Below are 15,678 nucleotides of genomic sequence, written 5' to 3'. Positions count from 1 at the left end.
CACACACTTTCAGAACCGCTTGTCCCATACGGGGTCATGGGGAACCGGAGCCCACCCGGTAACACAGAGCGTAAGGCCGGAGGGGGAAGGGACACACCCAGGACGGGACGCCAGTCCATCGCAAGGCACCCCAAGCGGGACTCAAACCCCAGACCCACCAGAGAGCAGGACCCAGTCCAACCCACTGCGCCACCGCACCCCCCTCACTTGAATACACACACACACACACACACACACACATTTTCAGAACCGCTTGTCCCATACGGGGTCGCGGGGAACCGGAGCCTGACCCAGCAACTCAGGGCGTAAGGCCGGAGAGGGAGGGGACACACCCAGGACGGGATGCCAGTCCGTCGCAAGGCACCCCAAGCGGGACTTGAACCCCAGACCCACCGGAGAGCAGGACCGCGCCACCGCGCCACCGCGCCCCCCCTTCACTTGAGTATAGTATTGGAAAAATAAAGTGATTTTGATTTCTGAGATTAGTGATCTTGACTTTTTGGTAAAGGGGTTTGAAGGTCTTTATGAGGTCAGGGAGAGCTGGTATCACAAGTAAACTGCAAGTGATATCTTTCAACTTGGCCTTTTTACCCACATGATTTGTTTTGATTTGTCTCAATCTTTTTAGTTGAACCCGGACACAGCAGCGAGTGATCAAGCAAAAGTGAGAGTAAAGAGCCACTTTGACCTTGAATCAGAAAAGGAAGACTGTCGTTTCTGCCATGAACTGTGATGAAACTAACCACCAGCGGTCTGGGTCCAAATCACCTGGCAGAATGTGGTGCAGCTGTTCCCCATGATTCAGCTGGAGAATAAGGTATAAAAGGAAAAAAAAATGAGCCTGCCAAGTTGTGGATCCTTGATCAACTATCTACTGCTTTTGCAAGTGATTTTTGAATGGTCCCAGGTCCCAGGTCCCAGGTCCTGTCTCTGCTTGACTGTTGTGCCCCTGACCCAGTCTGGTGTCTCACCCTTGTTTAAGCCATGTTTTGATGTGCTTGTCCTCTTCCACTCACGGTCCTTGTTTAAAGCACCCTGTGTTTCACTTTTACCTGTTTCTCCTCTCACACCTTGACTTTGGCTTCTAATTTGCTCTGTACACTCATATTTACTCTGCACGTGAGTTTCACTGCCCCATCTCCATATACACATGTTAGAGTAATACACGTCTGTGCGACAGGCGGTATGAATAGCTTTCCCCGTGCATCTTTGTATTTTTGTTTGAAATTATTCACTGGAGGCTGTGGAACCCTTGAAGTGGGAAAACGAAAGGTTGAGTTATTACTCTTGCCTGTTTTGACGATGGGGGGTGTGGTGGCGCAGTGGGTCGCCTGGGTCCTACTCTCCGGTAGGTCTGGGGTTTGAGTCCTGCTTGGGGTGCCTTGTGATGGACTGGCGTCCTGTCCTGTGTGTGTGTGTTTGTTTTTGTGATTTGCAACTAGTTTTACAGTAAAGTTCCTCGTTTATGTGATACTGAGTCTTATCTTCGTAATGCTTTTGGTAACAACTTTAGTTTATCTCGCAATCCAGCTGTTGACATCATGCTTGCAGAAAAACTGTAAGAGGGCAGAACTCAGCCCTGCTCTCTGAGATTCCTGGCTGCCAAAAAGACTGAGAGATTGACGTAAATGGAAACAGAACCACGTAAAAAAAACAACTTGCTCAGTAGGCGAGAGACCTAATGCTATGGTAGAGCAGGCTGTCAAGAACAATGACTTAATTGTGGAAGTAAGTCTGATAAAAGAGCGTTGTCATATGTATGGATATGTGCAGCCTGCTGGTCGAATATCCCGTTTCCTGATTTTGTCACGTAGGTAAAAAGTAAAAACCATCGTCGTGACTGGTTTATAGGCTTTAGCCTGCAAACTTTGGTACATTTGAAACATTGATGACTTTACAGAGTCAAGCGCATAGTCACACTAGTTTAAGCAAGCAATACAGTCAACTCTGATAATACATCCAGCTGATTTTTGTCATTCATAATTGTATTTCATAAATAGTTTATTCACACACACACACGCTCTCTGAAACCACTTGTCCCATATAGGGTTGTGGGGAGCCAGAGCCTAGCCTGGCAGCACAGGGCAGGGGGCTGGCAGGGGAGGGGACACCCCCAGGATGGGACGCCAGTCTGTCGCAGGGCACCCCATGCGGGACTTGAGCCCCAGACCCACCGGAGAGCAGGACCCGGTCCAACTCACTGCACCACCGTGCCCCCCCCATAGTGTATTCAATATTTTTTAATTATCAGTCATTTTCTTCATCTGAACATTTTTCAGCACTGGGGCTTTTACTGTATGCTGATACAGATACAGACATGTTTCTCAAAGTACAGTCATTCAATCCAATACTGTTTTTTCAGGCACGCATTACATCTGCACATAAAGAATTAGAATAGAAAACAAATACAGAACTGATGATGAGCTTCTAGAACACTTTGTGTTGCATTCAACTAACCTACTAACTCTGGGTCCCAATAAAGTTTGTAAGTAGAGGACCCCCTGTATTTTTTTTGCTACCCCAGTACTTGAAAAGCACACATGGGCCTTTCTACACCTGTACATTTACTCATTGAGCTGATGCTTTTCACCAAAGCAACTTACAATGTTGAGGTTACAACTATTTACACAGCTGAGTAATTTTATTGGAGCAAGTACATTGCTTAAGGGTACTACAGCCAGAGATGAGGCTCAAACCTGCAAGTCCAAAGGCAGTTATTCTAACCACTACACTAAAGGCTATCCCTCTCTGCTCTTGTAGAGAAATTGCTTTCGATATTCCCTACCCATCCTGTTTCCATTTTCTCATCATCAGCCATTTATTGGTTATATCCTTTACTTTCCCCATCCGTTAGAATTCCATGTGCTTCCCCTTCTTGGCTCTTAGGTGCCGTTAATATTCCCTACCGTCCCCTTCGTTGGTTTTCCTTTTTATTAGTACTCAATATCCCTGTCATTCCCCATTTCAAGTTGCCATTAATTACTACATACCTTCCTTTTCTTGTCTGTGAGACGTCATTTGTGTCCCAGAGGTTTGCCTTTTCATACCTGTCTAGTAGCTTTGCAGTTCCGTGTCTTTCCCTTAGTCTTCCATACCCCTCATTGGTACGGATATGGTGAACTGCCAGCACTGGGCTGAACCGGTAGGTTAGTGTCTTAGTTCAAATACACTGCGGTTGTGACATCTGCGAGGTGCATTATTTATCAATGCAGTGCTGGCTGTGAGGTTAAGACGTCAATGCTTAGAAAAACAAAACAACGTAGGCAGATGTTTGATGTAATTGTTCAGTGATAAGTAACCTGGACAGACAGCTCACGGTTCAGCACCACTGAACCTCTTTTGTGAGACCTTTATTTTCCCAGGGAGGGTGATCAGGCAGCAGTACCTCACCTCCAGGTCTCCACACTGTCAACAAAAACACAATGAAAGCAGTTTTGGATCAAATTGCCTGTGATAATAGATTGTAAAGGCTCTGCCAGCACAGCCAGAGTTCTGCTGTATTTATGCACTGCCTCAAATGGGTATGGGGCAGCTTTGTGATTTGAGAACCTATGGCAAAGGAACAGAAACCCGCATGAGTTTAATCACTCATGTGAACGTGTAAGCGTAAGGTCAGCTTCAAAGCACGGCTTGCTGCCATGCGCTGATACAGATGACTTTGCAAGAATGATGGGATCTTCTTGGAGAGGGTGGTGGCGTTTCTATTGCCTTTTGTTCATATGAAGCATTAAACCATTAGGTGTAATTCTATACTTATTTTTCTAAGCTGAGCCTTTATAATAGAGATATGATGAGAATAGATTTGATGCTGCTGGATGTTGCTTGTGTAATAGAGCATAGATGACAGTGGCTGTGGGGAGCACGGTGGTGCAGCGGGTTTGGCCAGGGTCTGCTCTCCGGTGGGTGTGGGGTTCGAGTCCCGCTTGGGGTGCCTTGCGACATACTAGCATCCTCTCCTGGGTGTGTTCCCTCCCCCTCCAGCCTCGCATCCTGTGTCGCCGGGTTAGGCTCCAGCTTGCCGCAACCCTCCTCAGGACAAGCGGTTTCGGACTCTGTGTGTGTGTGTGTGTGTGTGTGTGTGTGTGTGAGTGACAGTGGCTACACTAAGGTTGGAGAATGGGAGAAGATCATCATTGCTGTTGTTCAATGTCTTTGAGCTGATGTTGAACCTTGGAGACCAGATAGTGTCTTCAGAAAGGGCTGTCCTTCACTTGTGCTTTTAGTGTGAAAGGAGTGTGTCCGTTGTCACAGCGATTGAATTCACCCGAGTGGTTGCTGCTTGTCCTCTTCTCCTTCTTTCAACTTTCCAGCGCAGCACAACCTTTTCAATCCGCTCTTGACATGACGCGTATAAAGTATGATAACCTCATTCTCGTCACTTCTGCTTCCAGAGAGAGTTATCGCTTGACTTGATCCAACATCCATCTGTTTGTTTTCCTGGCTGTCCATGGTGTCCTCAAAACTCTCCTACAGGACTCTGTGTTTCCTCTCCACTTTTTTTAAAGGTCAGCTTTCACATCCATATATAGTGTAGCTTTTGAAAATACACTTGTTTGAACAAATATACTTTTTGTTCCTGCGGCTAAACCAGGACAGGATCGCCATGGAGAGCTGGAAACTGAATCAATGCCTGTGCCTGTGGCGTGAACGTTGACTTCTCCTGCAGAGCTCCACCTGGGGTTGGGCCCTTGTGTAGCCAGAGACGACTCACCAGAGACCAAGGGAAAGGGCCTCAGCATTTTGGATGAGGACATGAGCATACAGAACAAGGTCTCTCCTGGCTTCCTACTACATGCTACAAAAGGTGTGGTTGCCAGAGAACAATAGCAAGTCTCACAGAGTCGGTAGGCTGTACCTGGGGAATAGGATGGAGATTCAGGATAACAGAATAAACATCTGGTGATTGTGTGGATCCCATGTATTTGTAATTATACCTTTTAACTACATTTACATTTATTCATTTAGCAGACACTTTTCTCCAACGTGATGTACAGCTCAGCAAAAATACAATTTGTGCATTACATTAACAACTACAGAGGGGGTGCGGTGGTACAGCGGGTTTGGCCAGGCCCTGCTCACTGCTGGGTCTTGGGTTCGAGTCCCCTTGGGGTGCCCTGAGACGGACTGCCGTCCCATCCTGGGTGTGTCCCCTCCCCCTCCAGGCTTATGCTCTGGCTTGCCGTGACCCTGTGTGAGTGTGTGTGTGTGATTGACAACTATACTTGTGTATTCAAAGAAAAGACTGCATGTGAGGAAATGGCAGGTTTTTGCAATGTTAACACAGGTTGCACGAGCTGCTGAGGTCAGTGACTGACGCACACATGCTTTTGTCATTGCTTTTATGACTGGGACTCTTGCTTAATTAAACACAAAAAATAGCACATAGTTCAGGCACTTTAAGTTTTACCTAATATAACTTCATACCAAGGACCTTTCGTTCTTATTTCTAATTTAAGTAATCTAGGCACCCAGCTTCGTCTTTTAATATTCATGACTCCACATAAACCCCGATAGTTCAGATCAAGGCCAGTCACTTTCAAGGTAAACTTCCCAAAATGCAAACATTTTTGAATTCATGCCTGTTAGAACACACACACACACACAGACATTTTCTGAACCGCTTATCCCATACGGGGTCACGGGGAACCGGAGCTTACCCGGCAACTCAGGGCGTAAGGCCGGAGGGGGAGGGGACACACCCAGGACGGGACGCCAGTCCGTCACAAGGGACCCCAAGCAGAACTCGAACCCCAGACCCACCGGAGAGCAGGACCCGGTCCAACCCGCCACGCCACTGCGCCCCCCTCTTAGAACAAACCTTAAGACAATTTGTATGACAAATTAACTGGTGTGCTTGGTACGTTTAAAAAAACAGATTCCTCTCTTGGGATTTATTTACCACACCCTCTGGTTTGTATTGTAATGAGTAAATGGAAAGTGGCATAAACACACACACACACACACACACATATTGGCAGGGACAAGCAGCTTCAGCCAATATATGTGTGTGTGTGTTTTTGCCATATCTGTGGTTATAGTTCAAAGGTTTCAAGCTCTTTGAGCAAAAGTATTATGAGTCGCTATGCTTTTTCCAGAAGCACCTGTCACTTTTTAGTACCCTATCTGTGTTTCTGTGCTCTTTAAACACAATGCTCAAGGAACAATGCACCTTTGACAAACATATCTACATGGTCTTCTGGTATTGAGGGGAACTATCAGGAAGGGCTATTATGTGGTATTGTTGTTTTTCACAAAAGCTGCTTGGGTACGTACACTAAGATTTAAATCTCCTACCTGCGATTTAGTCACTTTCATCACTGCTTCGAACACTAAAACCGAACGCTCTTTTGCTCTTCTGGGTGCACCGTACAAGCGACATGTGTGAGGTGGTATGAGTTTCTTGCGCTCTGAATTTCCACCTGCAGGTTACCTTCGGGACATTGTGGGACAGGCTCCTCCCTCGGCTATGGACTTACCGGTAGCGCGCGCTTGATTTTCCCGTAAGATACGTGCAAATTGCACTCTGTGGCGCCGGGCCAGCTGCAGCTGCTCAACCGGAAAGGTGTGCTGATGTAAGTTCAGACAGGTGCATGAGCCCGTCACTGTCACGGTCAGGTGTATGAGCGGAGAGCAATGGTTAAGGGCACAAATGAGGCAATTGCATATATTTGAAATATGTAGACCGTTCGGTTTTATCCAAATTAATAGTTGGAGTCAATCAAGCTCAGCTTTGTGAGCCTCCTGTTCTGTCATTGGCACAGCTATAATTTTAAACAAATTAAAATACCTTGATCAAAGGAGGCATCTATTGAGAACTGAAAATGTGGTTTCTCGATTACAATCCAACTCCCGCTCCTTGCTCACTGTGCTGACATCCGACTAGAGCGTTACGTTTTTCAGCAACGCAGGTACTAATGTTTTACATTCTCCGAAACCCCGAACGTACCCGTCTGTCTGAGTAACCAGCTCATAGGTGTAAGTCATCTTGATGTAATCCAAGCCAACTGAACAGTCACGTGAGGTCACCTGTTTGAAAGCAACACTGAAATAAGATTAAGAGGCTGTTTTCTGCTTTAATTCTCCTGTCCAGATTTGCACAGCCCTGTTTCGGCCATGCGGTTTCGTTTTATCCGAGAATATCCGAGTGTCTTCTTTAAGAAACCGCTTTGTAAATTTGTGAGTATTCGAAAACAACGTGTAAGAGCGAGAGCTGAGAAACACCAGCGATGCCAAAGAGAACTGTTGTTTTGTATCTCCTCTACTCATCTCTCCGCACCGGCTTCCTATAGCTGCCCGTATCAGATTCAAAATCCTGGTTGCTGTGTACAAATGCATCAATAGAACTGCTCCCGGCTATTTAAAGGACTCGATCAACCGGTACACCCTAGCCAGGCCCCTTCGCTCATCTACTTCTGCTCGCTTGGTGGTCCCGCGCACAAAAGGCAAAGCTCGGAGGTTCTCGATTCTGGGTCCGTTGTGGTGGAATGACCTTCCCCCGTCGCTCAGAACTGCGGAAACTCTATCTGTTTTCAAGAAGGGTCTGAAAACCCACCTTTTCCAGATCCACTTTCCCCAAGATCTCATCAGATCATCTGTGGCGTAACCATTTACGCATCGTAACTCCAGAAGCATCCCCAGATACAACCTTCATTCAGCCATTACTCTTGTATCGTACTGCTAATTTCTGTATCTTATAATATTTAAAAAAGAAAAAAAAATTGGTGTGAGGGTATCGGGATTTGTGTATCCTGTGTCTTATGCACCTACTTGAATGATGAACCTCGGTGCAGCAAACGGTAGGTAACGAACTAGGTTTGCTTGAGACTTTCACGTCTGCAGCTATGTCTCTTTGTCTTAATGTAATGCATAAATTGTACTTTTGCTGAGATGCTTTGGACAAAAGCGTCTGCTAAATGAATAAATGTAAACGTAAATATAATGTACATAATGTCACCATCTACATTCTGATTTCACTCTCACTCACGCACTGTCATTAACTGCTTGTCCCCACCAGGGTCGTGACTGTCCGTAGCCTATCCGGGAAGCGGAGTAAGGTACACCCCAGATGGGATGCCACTCCATCACAATTATGATTTTATGGCCTATTGTTTCCATACTCATTTTTAATTCTTTTTTTTTAATTCCTTTTGTACCCAGAAACTTTTTACCTTTCTGTTTGCATCACTTTACCCATCCTACACGTCAACACAGTGTTACATTAAAAAATGACACGGCCAGTTTGGCACTGGTTTCCAACTCCTCCTGGACCTGCGATAAAGAACTAGCCTACATCCTGAGCCCGTTTTGCCCGTAGTTTTCGTTCGCTCTGTTACAGAGTGAACTTTAAACCTTTTTATAGTTTGGGTGTGGTGCTGTATACTGCACCCTCACCAAGTGTGGAGACCCATGAGTAAATCTGACTCTTAAATGAACACTTCAGTAGTTCAGCAGTAGGCTGTTGTATTCAGCTTGATTGTTTGCTGTTGAATAGCGCTGTTCTCAACAGGTTGCCTCGGGATGCCTAACATTAAACAGAGAGACGTGGAAGAAGTAACAATAGCGTCAACAAGAGTAGCATCCAAGTGTGGCAAACAAAGCAGCAGAGGAGAAGGAAAAGCTCCCAAGGAAACCTCTGCGGGTTACAGGCTAACTGCTACTTTGACGCAGTTAAGAAAAAATGTGTTTTGTACTGAGTTTCTCTACAGCAGTCAGGTGTTTGTCCAGCAGCTCCCTGTGCTCTTTTTTTTCTTGTGTTTATGTTTGCTAATTTATTCACCTACTTATTTCATCATGTCACCTCTCAGTATATACGTTGTACGCTGCCGCAACCTAACGCGGTTTCCCGCTGGGATTAATAAAGTTTTCATCGTTCATTCGTTCCTCTGGTCAGTCAGTGATTTTCAGCTGTTTGGGTTATTAGGGTTGAAGGTTATTAATCTCCAGCAGGGACCGTCAAATGGGAATGCAGGGGGTGACTGGGATGCGGTGGGGTTCTTCAGCTGAAACTGTTTCTTGGATATTTAAACGTAGCAAGTAGTGCTGCTGTCTCACAGCGCCTAGGTGGTGTGAGAAGATGTGGGTTCGAAACCCTGCTTAGTCTGTGTGGGTTTCCTCCGGGTGCTCTGGTTTCCTCCGACAGTTCAAAGACATGCTGTTCAGGTTCCCCTGTAGTGTGTGAGTGGCAGAGAGAGTGTGTGTGTGTGTTCCACTGATGTATGGATCAGTGACTCATTGTAAGTAGTGTATCTAGCAGTGTAAGTCACCACGGTGAATAAGGTATGTGGGCTGATAACACTACATAGAGCTCATTGGTATTGCTTTGGAGAAAAGCGTCTGCTAAATAAATAAATGCTCAAGATAAACTTTATTTGAAATCTTTAAGTAATGCTGGAGTGGTCTAAAATTATTTCCAGACCTACTTAAAAATCCAAAAATGAACTTCAGATCAGCCACCCTTGAAACTGTAGCATCCTACAATTACATGCAGAGAGGTCTGGAACTTAAACTTTTCATGAGTTGTGTATGGAGCCTACCTGTGCCCTGGTAATTTGCTACTGGCCTCAGTTTGCTGTATGACCGGTTCTGCCAGCCAGTATGGTTCAAATAAACACTACTGCCTTTCTTTCTTTGCATTTCTTTATTAGAAAACCTGAACTGTACAATGGCATTATTGCACACATTGTATGTATGCATAGCCCATCAATTTATTTTTCTCACACAGTGTGTCTAATATATGAAGAAAAAACGAAACATAACAGACCAGCTGAATATCGGGTGTTCAATCTTTCGCAAAACAAGCAATCAATTAAAAGGCAATTAATTTAGTTCTTATGTACAGCACTTATCATATAATTGATTGAGACAATTGTGTAACTGTACAACTTGCAAAGTTACCTAACTTCATTTTGAAATTAACGTAATCGTGGTGTCTCCTTCCTTCAAAGCCTTTCCTTACCTTCTATGACAACTCATCTGAATGAGTAGGAAAGCCAGGAAACAAATGATCACTAAGACGACAAAATACATACAGGCGAAGCACTGTAATAGGAGAGCCATGGAGAGAATGGAGCAAACACAAAAAAGCTGTATTGTCATCGGTGTCAAGACCTGACATATAAAAAGTATGATTGTGACAAAAGCCATTCATATAATAATAAAGACAACACAAACACGGTATTATTATTGGTTCATACAACCTACTTTAGCCAACACATTGGCTTACATCCTTTTGCAGCACCTCCCCTTCACATGAGAAGATGGAAGCAGATGAGTCTTTGTACCAAAAGGAATCAACGGATCCCTTTTTTGAGACAACTGGGTCTCCGTGTACATTTTGCATTTTCCATGGAACCCGTCACTGTGCAAGCCCCGTTTCCTCCACCTTCCACCCACTCGAGTTCTTCCCAAATTTGTACACCAGGCGCCGGCCATCCACCCTTTCCAGAATCTCTCGCTTGTAGTAGTACCTGTTCATTGCACACAAACAATGGTATGTCAGTGTACAAGCCACAGAAGGTATTCTTTCTTCTAGTAGATTGTGAGATTTTTCGGTTAACACGTTTAACAGGTTTTGCGAAATGAGAACATCTTGGCTTTTCAGGAGGAGATATAAGTTCTGTGTGACCCTTTAAAATCAAAGGATCTTTCACCTACACAAAATCATAAATACCGATTTCTACCAAGTCATGTGTGCCATGCTTATATACACCATTAAGTAAATAAGTATTTCAGTCAAGATATTTATATTCGGTGCCTTCTGCTGCGCTTGTAGTGTAGCTTTTGGCAGTCATGCGTATGGTTAGCAAACTTCTGTGTTCGGTAACGCTCACCTCATGGCACGACTCAGCTTCTCATATGTCATGCTGCTGTTCCTTTTCTTTTGACCCCAGAGCTGGGCCACAGCCTCGGACTTAAGAAATTTGAAGACGCCCTCCTTTCGGTCCTCCCATTTCATCAGACCGTGATTCTGTTCTGGGTGGATCAGGATGTCGCGGATAAACTCCCAGAGATGCGATCCTCGAGGTGCTGGACAAGAATCAGGGCAGACGGGACGGTAAAAACGGCTGCTGAGCGCCGAAGACCATGGTGACGGTACATTTGCTTTTGCAGATGATAATGCAGGTGTTACATTTCAAGTCCTAGGACACTGTTAAGGCCTTCAAATGTCACAATAAAAGTTCGCTGCATTAACAGGTGAGATATTCTTTTGTGGACAACTGTACTGTGCAGTTGTTAAATATCATAGTAGAAGATTTCCTGGATAGAAGAGCATTCATAATAGTAACAAAATCAAATATGTCAGAATGGAACTACTACAAGTAAACTGGTAATACTACACATGTACTTAACGCAAGTACTTCAAGTAAATCGACAACGTGACTATGTCCTGGAACTTACAGTGTTTGTTTTTTGTCTCCGGAAATGGTCCCAGGCCACAGCTGAGTTTTCTGGGTCTTCCTCGGCCTCGCTTATGTGGTTTCTCCTCTTCTCTCTTGGCCTTGATGTCGTCTGTCAGTGAAGAATTCAACCTTGAGATCAACAGAGCCAAACACCAAGATACCTCGAGTTCATAGAAAGTTTTTGGTCGGCGCAGGGATACTCACCTTCAGGGCTTGGAAGCTGTACGTTGAGGAACTCCAATTCACAGTCGGATCCACCAGACTCTGGAGAGCTTGGCATTCGTAGGGTTCCTGAGGGATACGGCATTCTCTCGTGATTTTTTGTTATACACTAACAACACCTCAGATGGTGTGATAAAGCTGAAAACATTGCGTGACCAATCAGGGTTGATGAATGCAGAATTGGAAAGTGAGTCCTGTGTCATTTTTCTCACGCTCATGGTGTGAAAAAGCAGAGCTAACAAGGCTGGAGATACAAAGGGCCTGAACATACCTGCACTAGAGCTGTCCAGTGACGCAGACCCTGACTCGTAGCCATTGTCGCTTTGGGGCGTCATGTCTCCCATACTTCTGAACCCATCTAGATAGATATCAACATTGCTCTGTCGGTCTGCACAAGAAAAATTGATGAGCGTTACAGAGTGATTTACTGCTTTGTGCCAGCTTAATCCGACAGCCTCATCCCATCAAAAGTGTCTTTACAGCATGGCTTCTGAAAGCGCAAAGGTATACGCGAACCAAAGAATTCAGAAGTTCTTCGTACCATCCTGAACGATGACGGTTCTGAGAAGGCTGTAGTCATCGCATCCCGAACTCTTCAGAAAGTCGGGGACGTCTTCCCAGAGGTCGCCGAGGAGATCCGAAGTCATGCTTGCGTCTTCGGTACCGTTAAAGTTCAGAGGCCTGGCGTCCAATTTGCTCTCCTCCGCATTGCAGCTGATCCAGTCGAGAACGTGATGCGTCGTCCAGTGCTGAGGGGCGAGGTGGTACCAGCTGAGCTGCCCTACAAAGACAGACCCGGTCATCACACTTCAGCCAGGCAGCCGGTCACCTCCCAGTAATCCACACAGCCAAAGACCACATCACTTGCAATGATCTGCGCAGCCATGCAACATTTGATCTTCATTGACCCATGTAGCCTGCCAGTTGCGTGAATTAGACCATAAAGTAATCCTTTACAAGCAGGGTGAGATGGAATGTGTAGAGTATGCTTATCGTCGTTCTAGTCTCTTTTGGGTCTGTTGACCTATATGCCAGGTAGATGCCCAGATCCTGGCCATGCCAGAGCTCTCATGTTGGCAGAGTAAATACAGCCAGAGCACATTACAGTTTCTATGGTTATAAAAAATGCAGCACTAGTTAAACTTTTCTGAGGTTAATCATTATAAGTGCCTCCCTAACCAATGGATGAGATCATAGCGAAGTCCTCGACAAATGACGACTGCCACGTGATTGTCGTCGTGTACTTTTTGAAGCACAAGTGCATTGTAACTGTCCTGGAATTGTTTCCCTGGACAGATTCTTCAACTAGCAAAACGCTTACTGCCCGCATTTATTTGTCGTATGAACTGAGAGAAAGGAGGAGTGGCAGGTGTGCTCACCCAGCGGATCCGCTGAGTAGTGTGTGTCGGTCAGGACGGCTCTGACACCTTGTCCAGGTGGGGGTTCTTCCGCTCCCGTCCGATACATAGCCCAGTTGGCGCTGGTCAGGATGCTGCTGAGGTCACCGGGTGCCGACATCAGAGTCGCTTACTGCAATACATGATGGAAGTGGTAAGAAGGCTGTGAGCGACACATACTGTTTGCATCCAAATTACAACATGTTAAAAAATGATGAAATATATACATACTTAGGAGAAGTTGTATATTTACAAACATAACTTTTGTCCAGTTTTATGAAAGTGGCTTCTGTATTCTTCTAAATTGACGCATGTTCCGCAAAGTTCATACGTTTCTGCAAAGCCATCAATAGCTGACAAATTCCTTTTGTGCCACGTACGACCACTTAAACCTGACGTATTTCTAAACCCGAAAGGGATTTCACCTTCTGCCGGCTTTTGTAAGGGTCTTGGTAACTTTGGAGTTTTGTACCTACCTGCCCAAGCAGGATAATGTCAATAACAGAAAACGAGAGGCTGAAGAAAAAGAGATCCGGGGAGAAATAATCCACAAGTCAGGCGCCCGTTTTTCAGATTTCACCAGCGGTCGCTCGACAATCCTCCAACCGGGGACCTGGGTTGCACCTGTTATCTGCGGTATATATCGAGGGCTGTTTCATTATATACCTGCGAGGGGCGGGTCCCAACGGTGTCACAGCCAGAGGACGGGGGAATTCCAGCCTGGATCACACCCTCTCCCGTGTCAAACGCAAACAGGACCGGCTCTGTTAGTTCCCCTTGGCACGCTCGAAGCGGAGAGACGTCACTGCCCGCGATAAAATGTACTGCCCCAAGCAACACGGAGGCGAAACCGGTGGATGCGCAAAGGCTGCTCAGATCCCGGGGGAGGCTCTGCCGTTACACCTTTGAGACGGGTCTGTGCCGTCTCAATAAATTTCTGGTTAAGTGTGGAAAAATCACGGATTACAAGGTTTTCATAAAGACCAGCAATATACCACATTTATTTTCTGATTTAGACTCTGTCTTTCCCTGTAGGGTTCTCTAAAGCTCATCTAAAGGGGCTCTGAACATGGCTTCAGCTCTGATCACAGCCATCAGACTTCTACACAGAAATCATTACTGGAAGTTTCCATTTGAGACAGAGGTCAAGTTCAGATGAAGCTAAACAGGCACATATTTACATGTTGTCGGTGCAGCTCCGGGCAGACGCACGACCACAACTCGAACCGCAGAACAGGCAGAGCCTGTGGTATGATTAAATCTGTGCGTAGATTTAGTGGGGCTATCAGGCGGAAATCCTTAGAAGTAACTCCTAGTACAGCTCAGACAGAATCACTTAAAGGTGAAATAATGCTAATCCAAGAGGAATGATGGAAGCCTCCAGACTGACTCTAATATTAAAATATATTATATAATACACAGGGGGCATGGTGGCGCCGTGGGTTTGCCCGGGTCCTGCTCTCCGGTGGCTCTGGGGTTCGAGTCCCCCTTAGGGTGCCCTGCGGTGGACTGGTGTCCCATCCTGGGTGTGTCCCCTCCCCCTCCAGCCTTACGCCCTGTGTTTCCAGGTTAGGTTTTGGCTCTCCGCGACCCCCGCATGGGACGAGCGGTTTCAGACGATGTGTGTATATAAGGCACTAAGTGGAGAATCATGCAAAAAAGGCATGGGCTGCGGAGATCCAGAGACTATCCTGGTAGCACAGTGCACTAGGGTGGGTCGGGTCCTCCCTGGATGGGACAACCTCATCATTGCAGAATCCATATTTTCTTATTACATTATATCGCCGCGTTGCGTGAAGGCGGCTTGCTGCTTCCTGAGGCCGCGATCATCTCCTCGCTGGCATTTAGCTGCGTCTCTGCAGCGGCGCTACACAGTGACACGGACACGTCATTTTTCCGACAGCAGCCTCTTCTTAATGTCGTGTTTCCAAGATTTCACAATGCCCTACATCCACATCTTTGCGTTCTACTCTTGCAAAAGAGCGCAAAGGGAGGGTGTAGAGACAATGGCCTCAAAATCCTGGAGAACTAGTTTCTACAGCAGCACCTTTGTCCCTAACAGTCAGGTAATGAAGGCAAAATGACACCATATTGTCATCCATTCTTGTAGATTTCTGCGATAGGCTATCAAGGGGGCCCATGTCCGGGTGTGCGTGGCAACATGCCTGTAAGGTTTTCGTGTAAAACTGCAAATAGTTATTGTCATCAGTGTTTCAAAAAGTGAATACACACACACACACACACACACACACACACACACACACACACACACACACACACACACACACACACACATTTTCAGAACCGCTTGTCCCATACGGGGTCACGGGGAACCAGAGCCTACCCGGCAACACAGGGCGTAAGGCCGGAGGGGGAGGGGACACACCCAGGACGGGACGCCAGTCCGCCGCAAGGCACCCCAAGCGGGATTCGAACCCCAGACCCACTGGAGAGCAGGACTGTGGCCCAACCCACTGCGCCACCGCGCCCCCTGTAAAGTGAATACATGGAACCACAATAATATTTGAAGGTACTTTGAAGGATTAAATTTACTGTTGTGGAAGGACCATAAGGCATGGTTTGTGTTAAACTGAGCACGTCACTATTTGCTGTGCTCATGCTTGCAATGTTGAATGAGTCATCAGATCAAAGTTTCATCA

At 46.0% G+C, this 15,678-nt stretch overlaps 1 protein-coding gene across 2 annotated transcripts; it reads right to left on the bottom strand.

Moving 5' to 3' along the window:
- Positions 1 to 9,631: 9,631 nt before the first annotated feature.
- On the bottom strand, positions 9,632 to 13,664 carry elf3 (E74-like factor 3 (ets domain transcription factor, epithelial-specific)). 2 transcript variants are annotated; one of them, XM_018750831.2, is made up of 8 exons: positions 13,495 to 13,664; positions 13,049 to 13,151; positions 12,163 to 12,402; positions 11,893 to 12,009; positions 11,604 to 11,690; positions 11,398 to 11,508; positions 10,830 to 11,025; positions 9,632 to 10,466 (listed from the first exon to the last, which is right to left on the bottom strand). In XM_018750831.2, exons 2-8 carry the CDS (start codon positions 13,137 to 13,139, stop codon positions 10,355 to 10,357), a joined length of 954 nt encoding a protein of 317 aa, XP_018606347.2. In that variant the 5' UTR covers positions 13,140 to 13,151; positions 13,495 to 13,664; the 3' UTR covers positions 9,632 to 10,354. The 2 variants fall into 2 exon arrangements, with proteins under 2 accessions (XP_018606347.2, XP_018606346.2); XM_018750830.2 differs by having other exon boundaries at positions 9,633 to 10,466; positions 13,001 to 13,151.
- Between the last annotated feature and the right edge of the window lie 2,014 nt (positions 13,665 to 15,678).

This window comes from Scleropages formosus, chromosome 16 (assembly GCF_900964775.1).
Source record: "Scleropages formosus chromosome 16, fSclFor1.1, whole genome shotgun sequence".
In the NCBI taxonomy this organism is placed as follows: domain Eukaryota; kingdom Metazoa; phylum Chordata; class Actinopteri; order Osteoglossiformes; family Osteoglossidae; genus Scleropages; species Scleropages formosus.
Note: the sequence above shows the minus strand (reverse complement) of the source record. Positions and strands in the feature narration are given on the sequence as shown.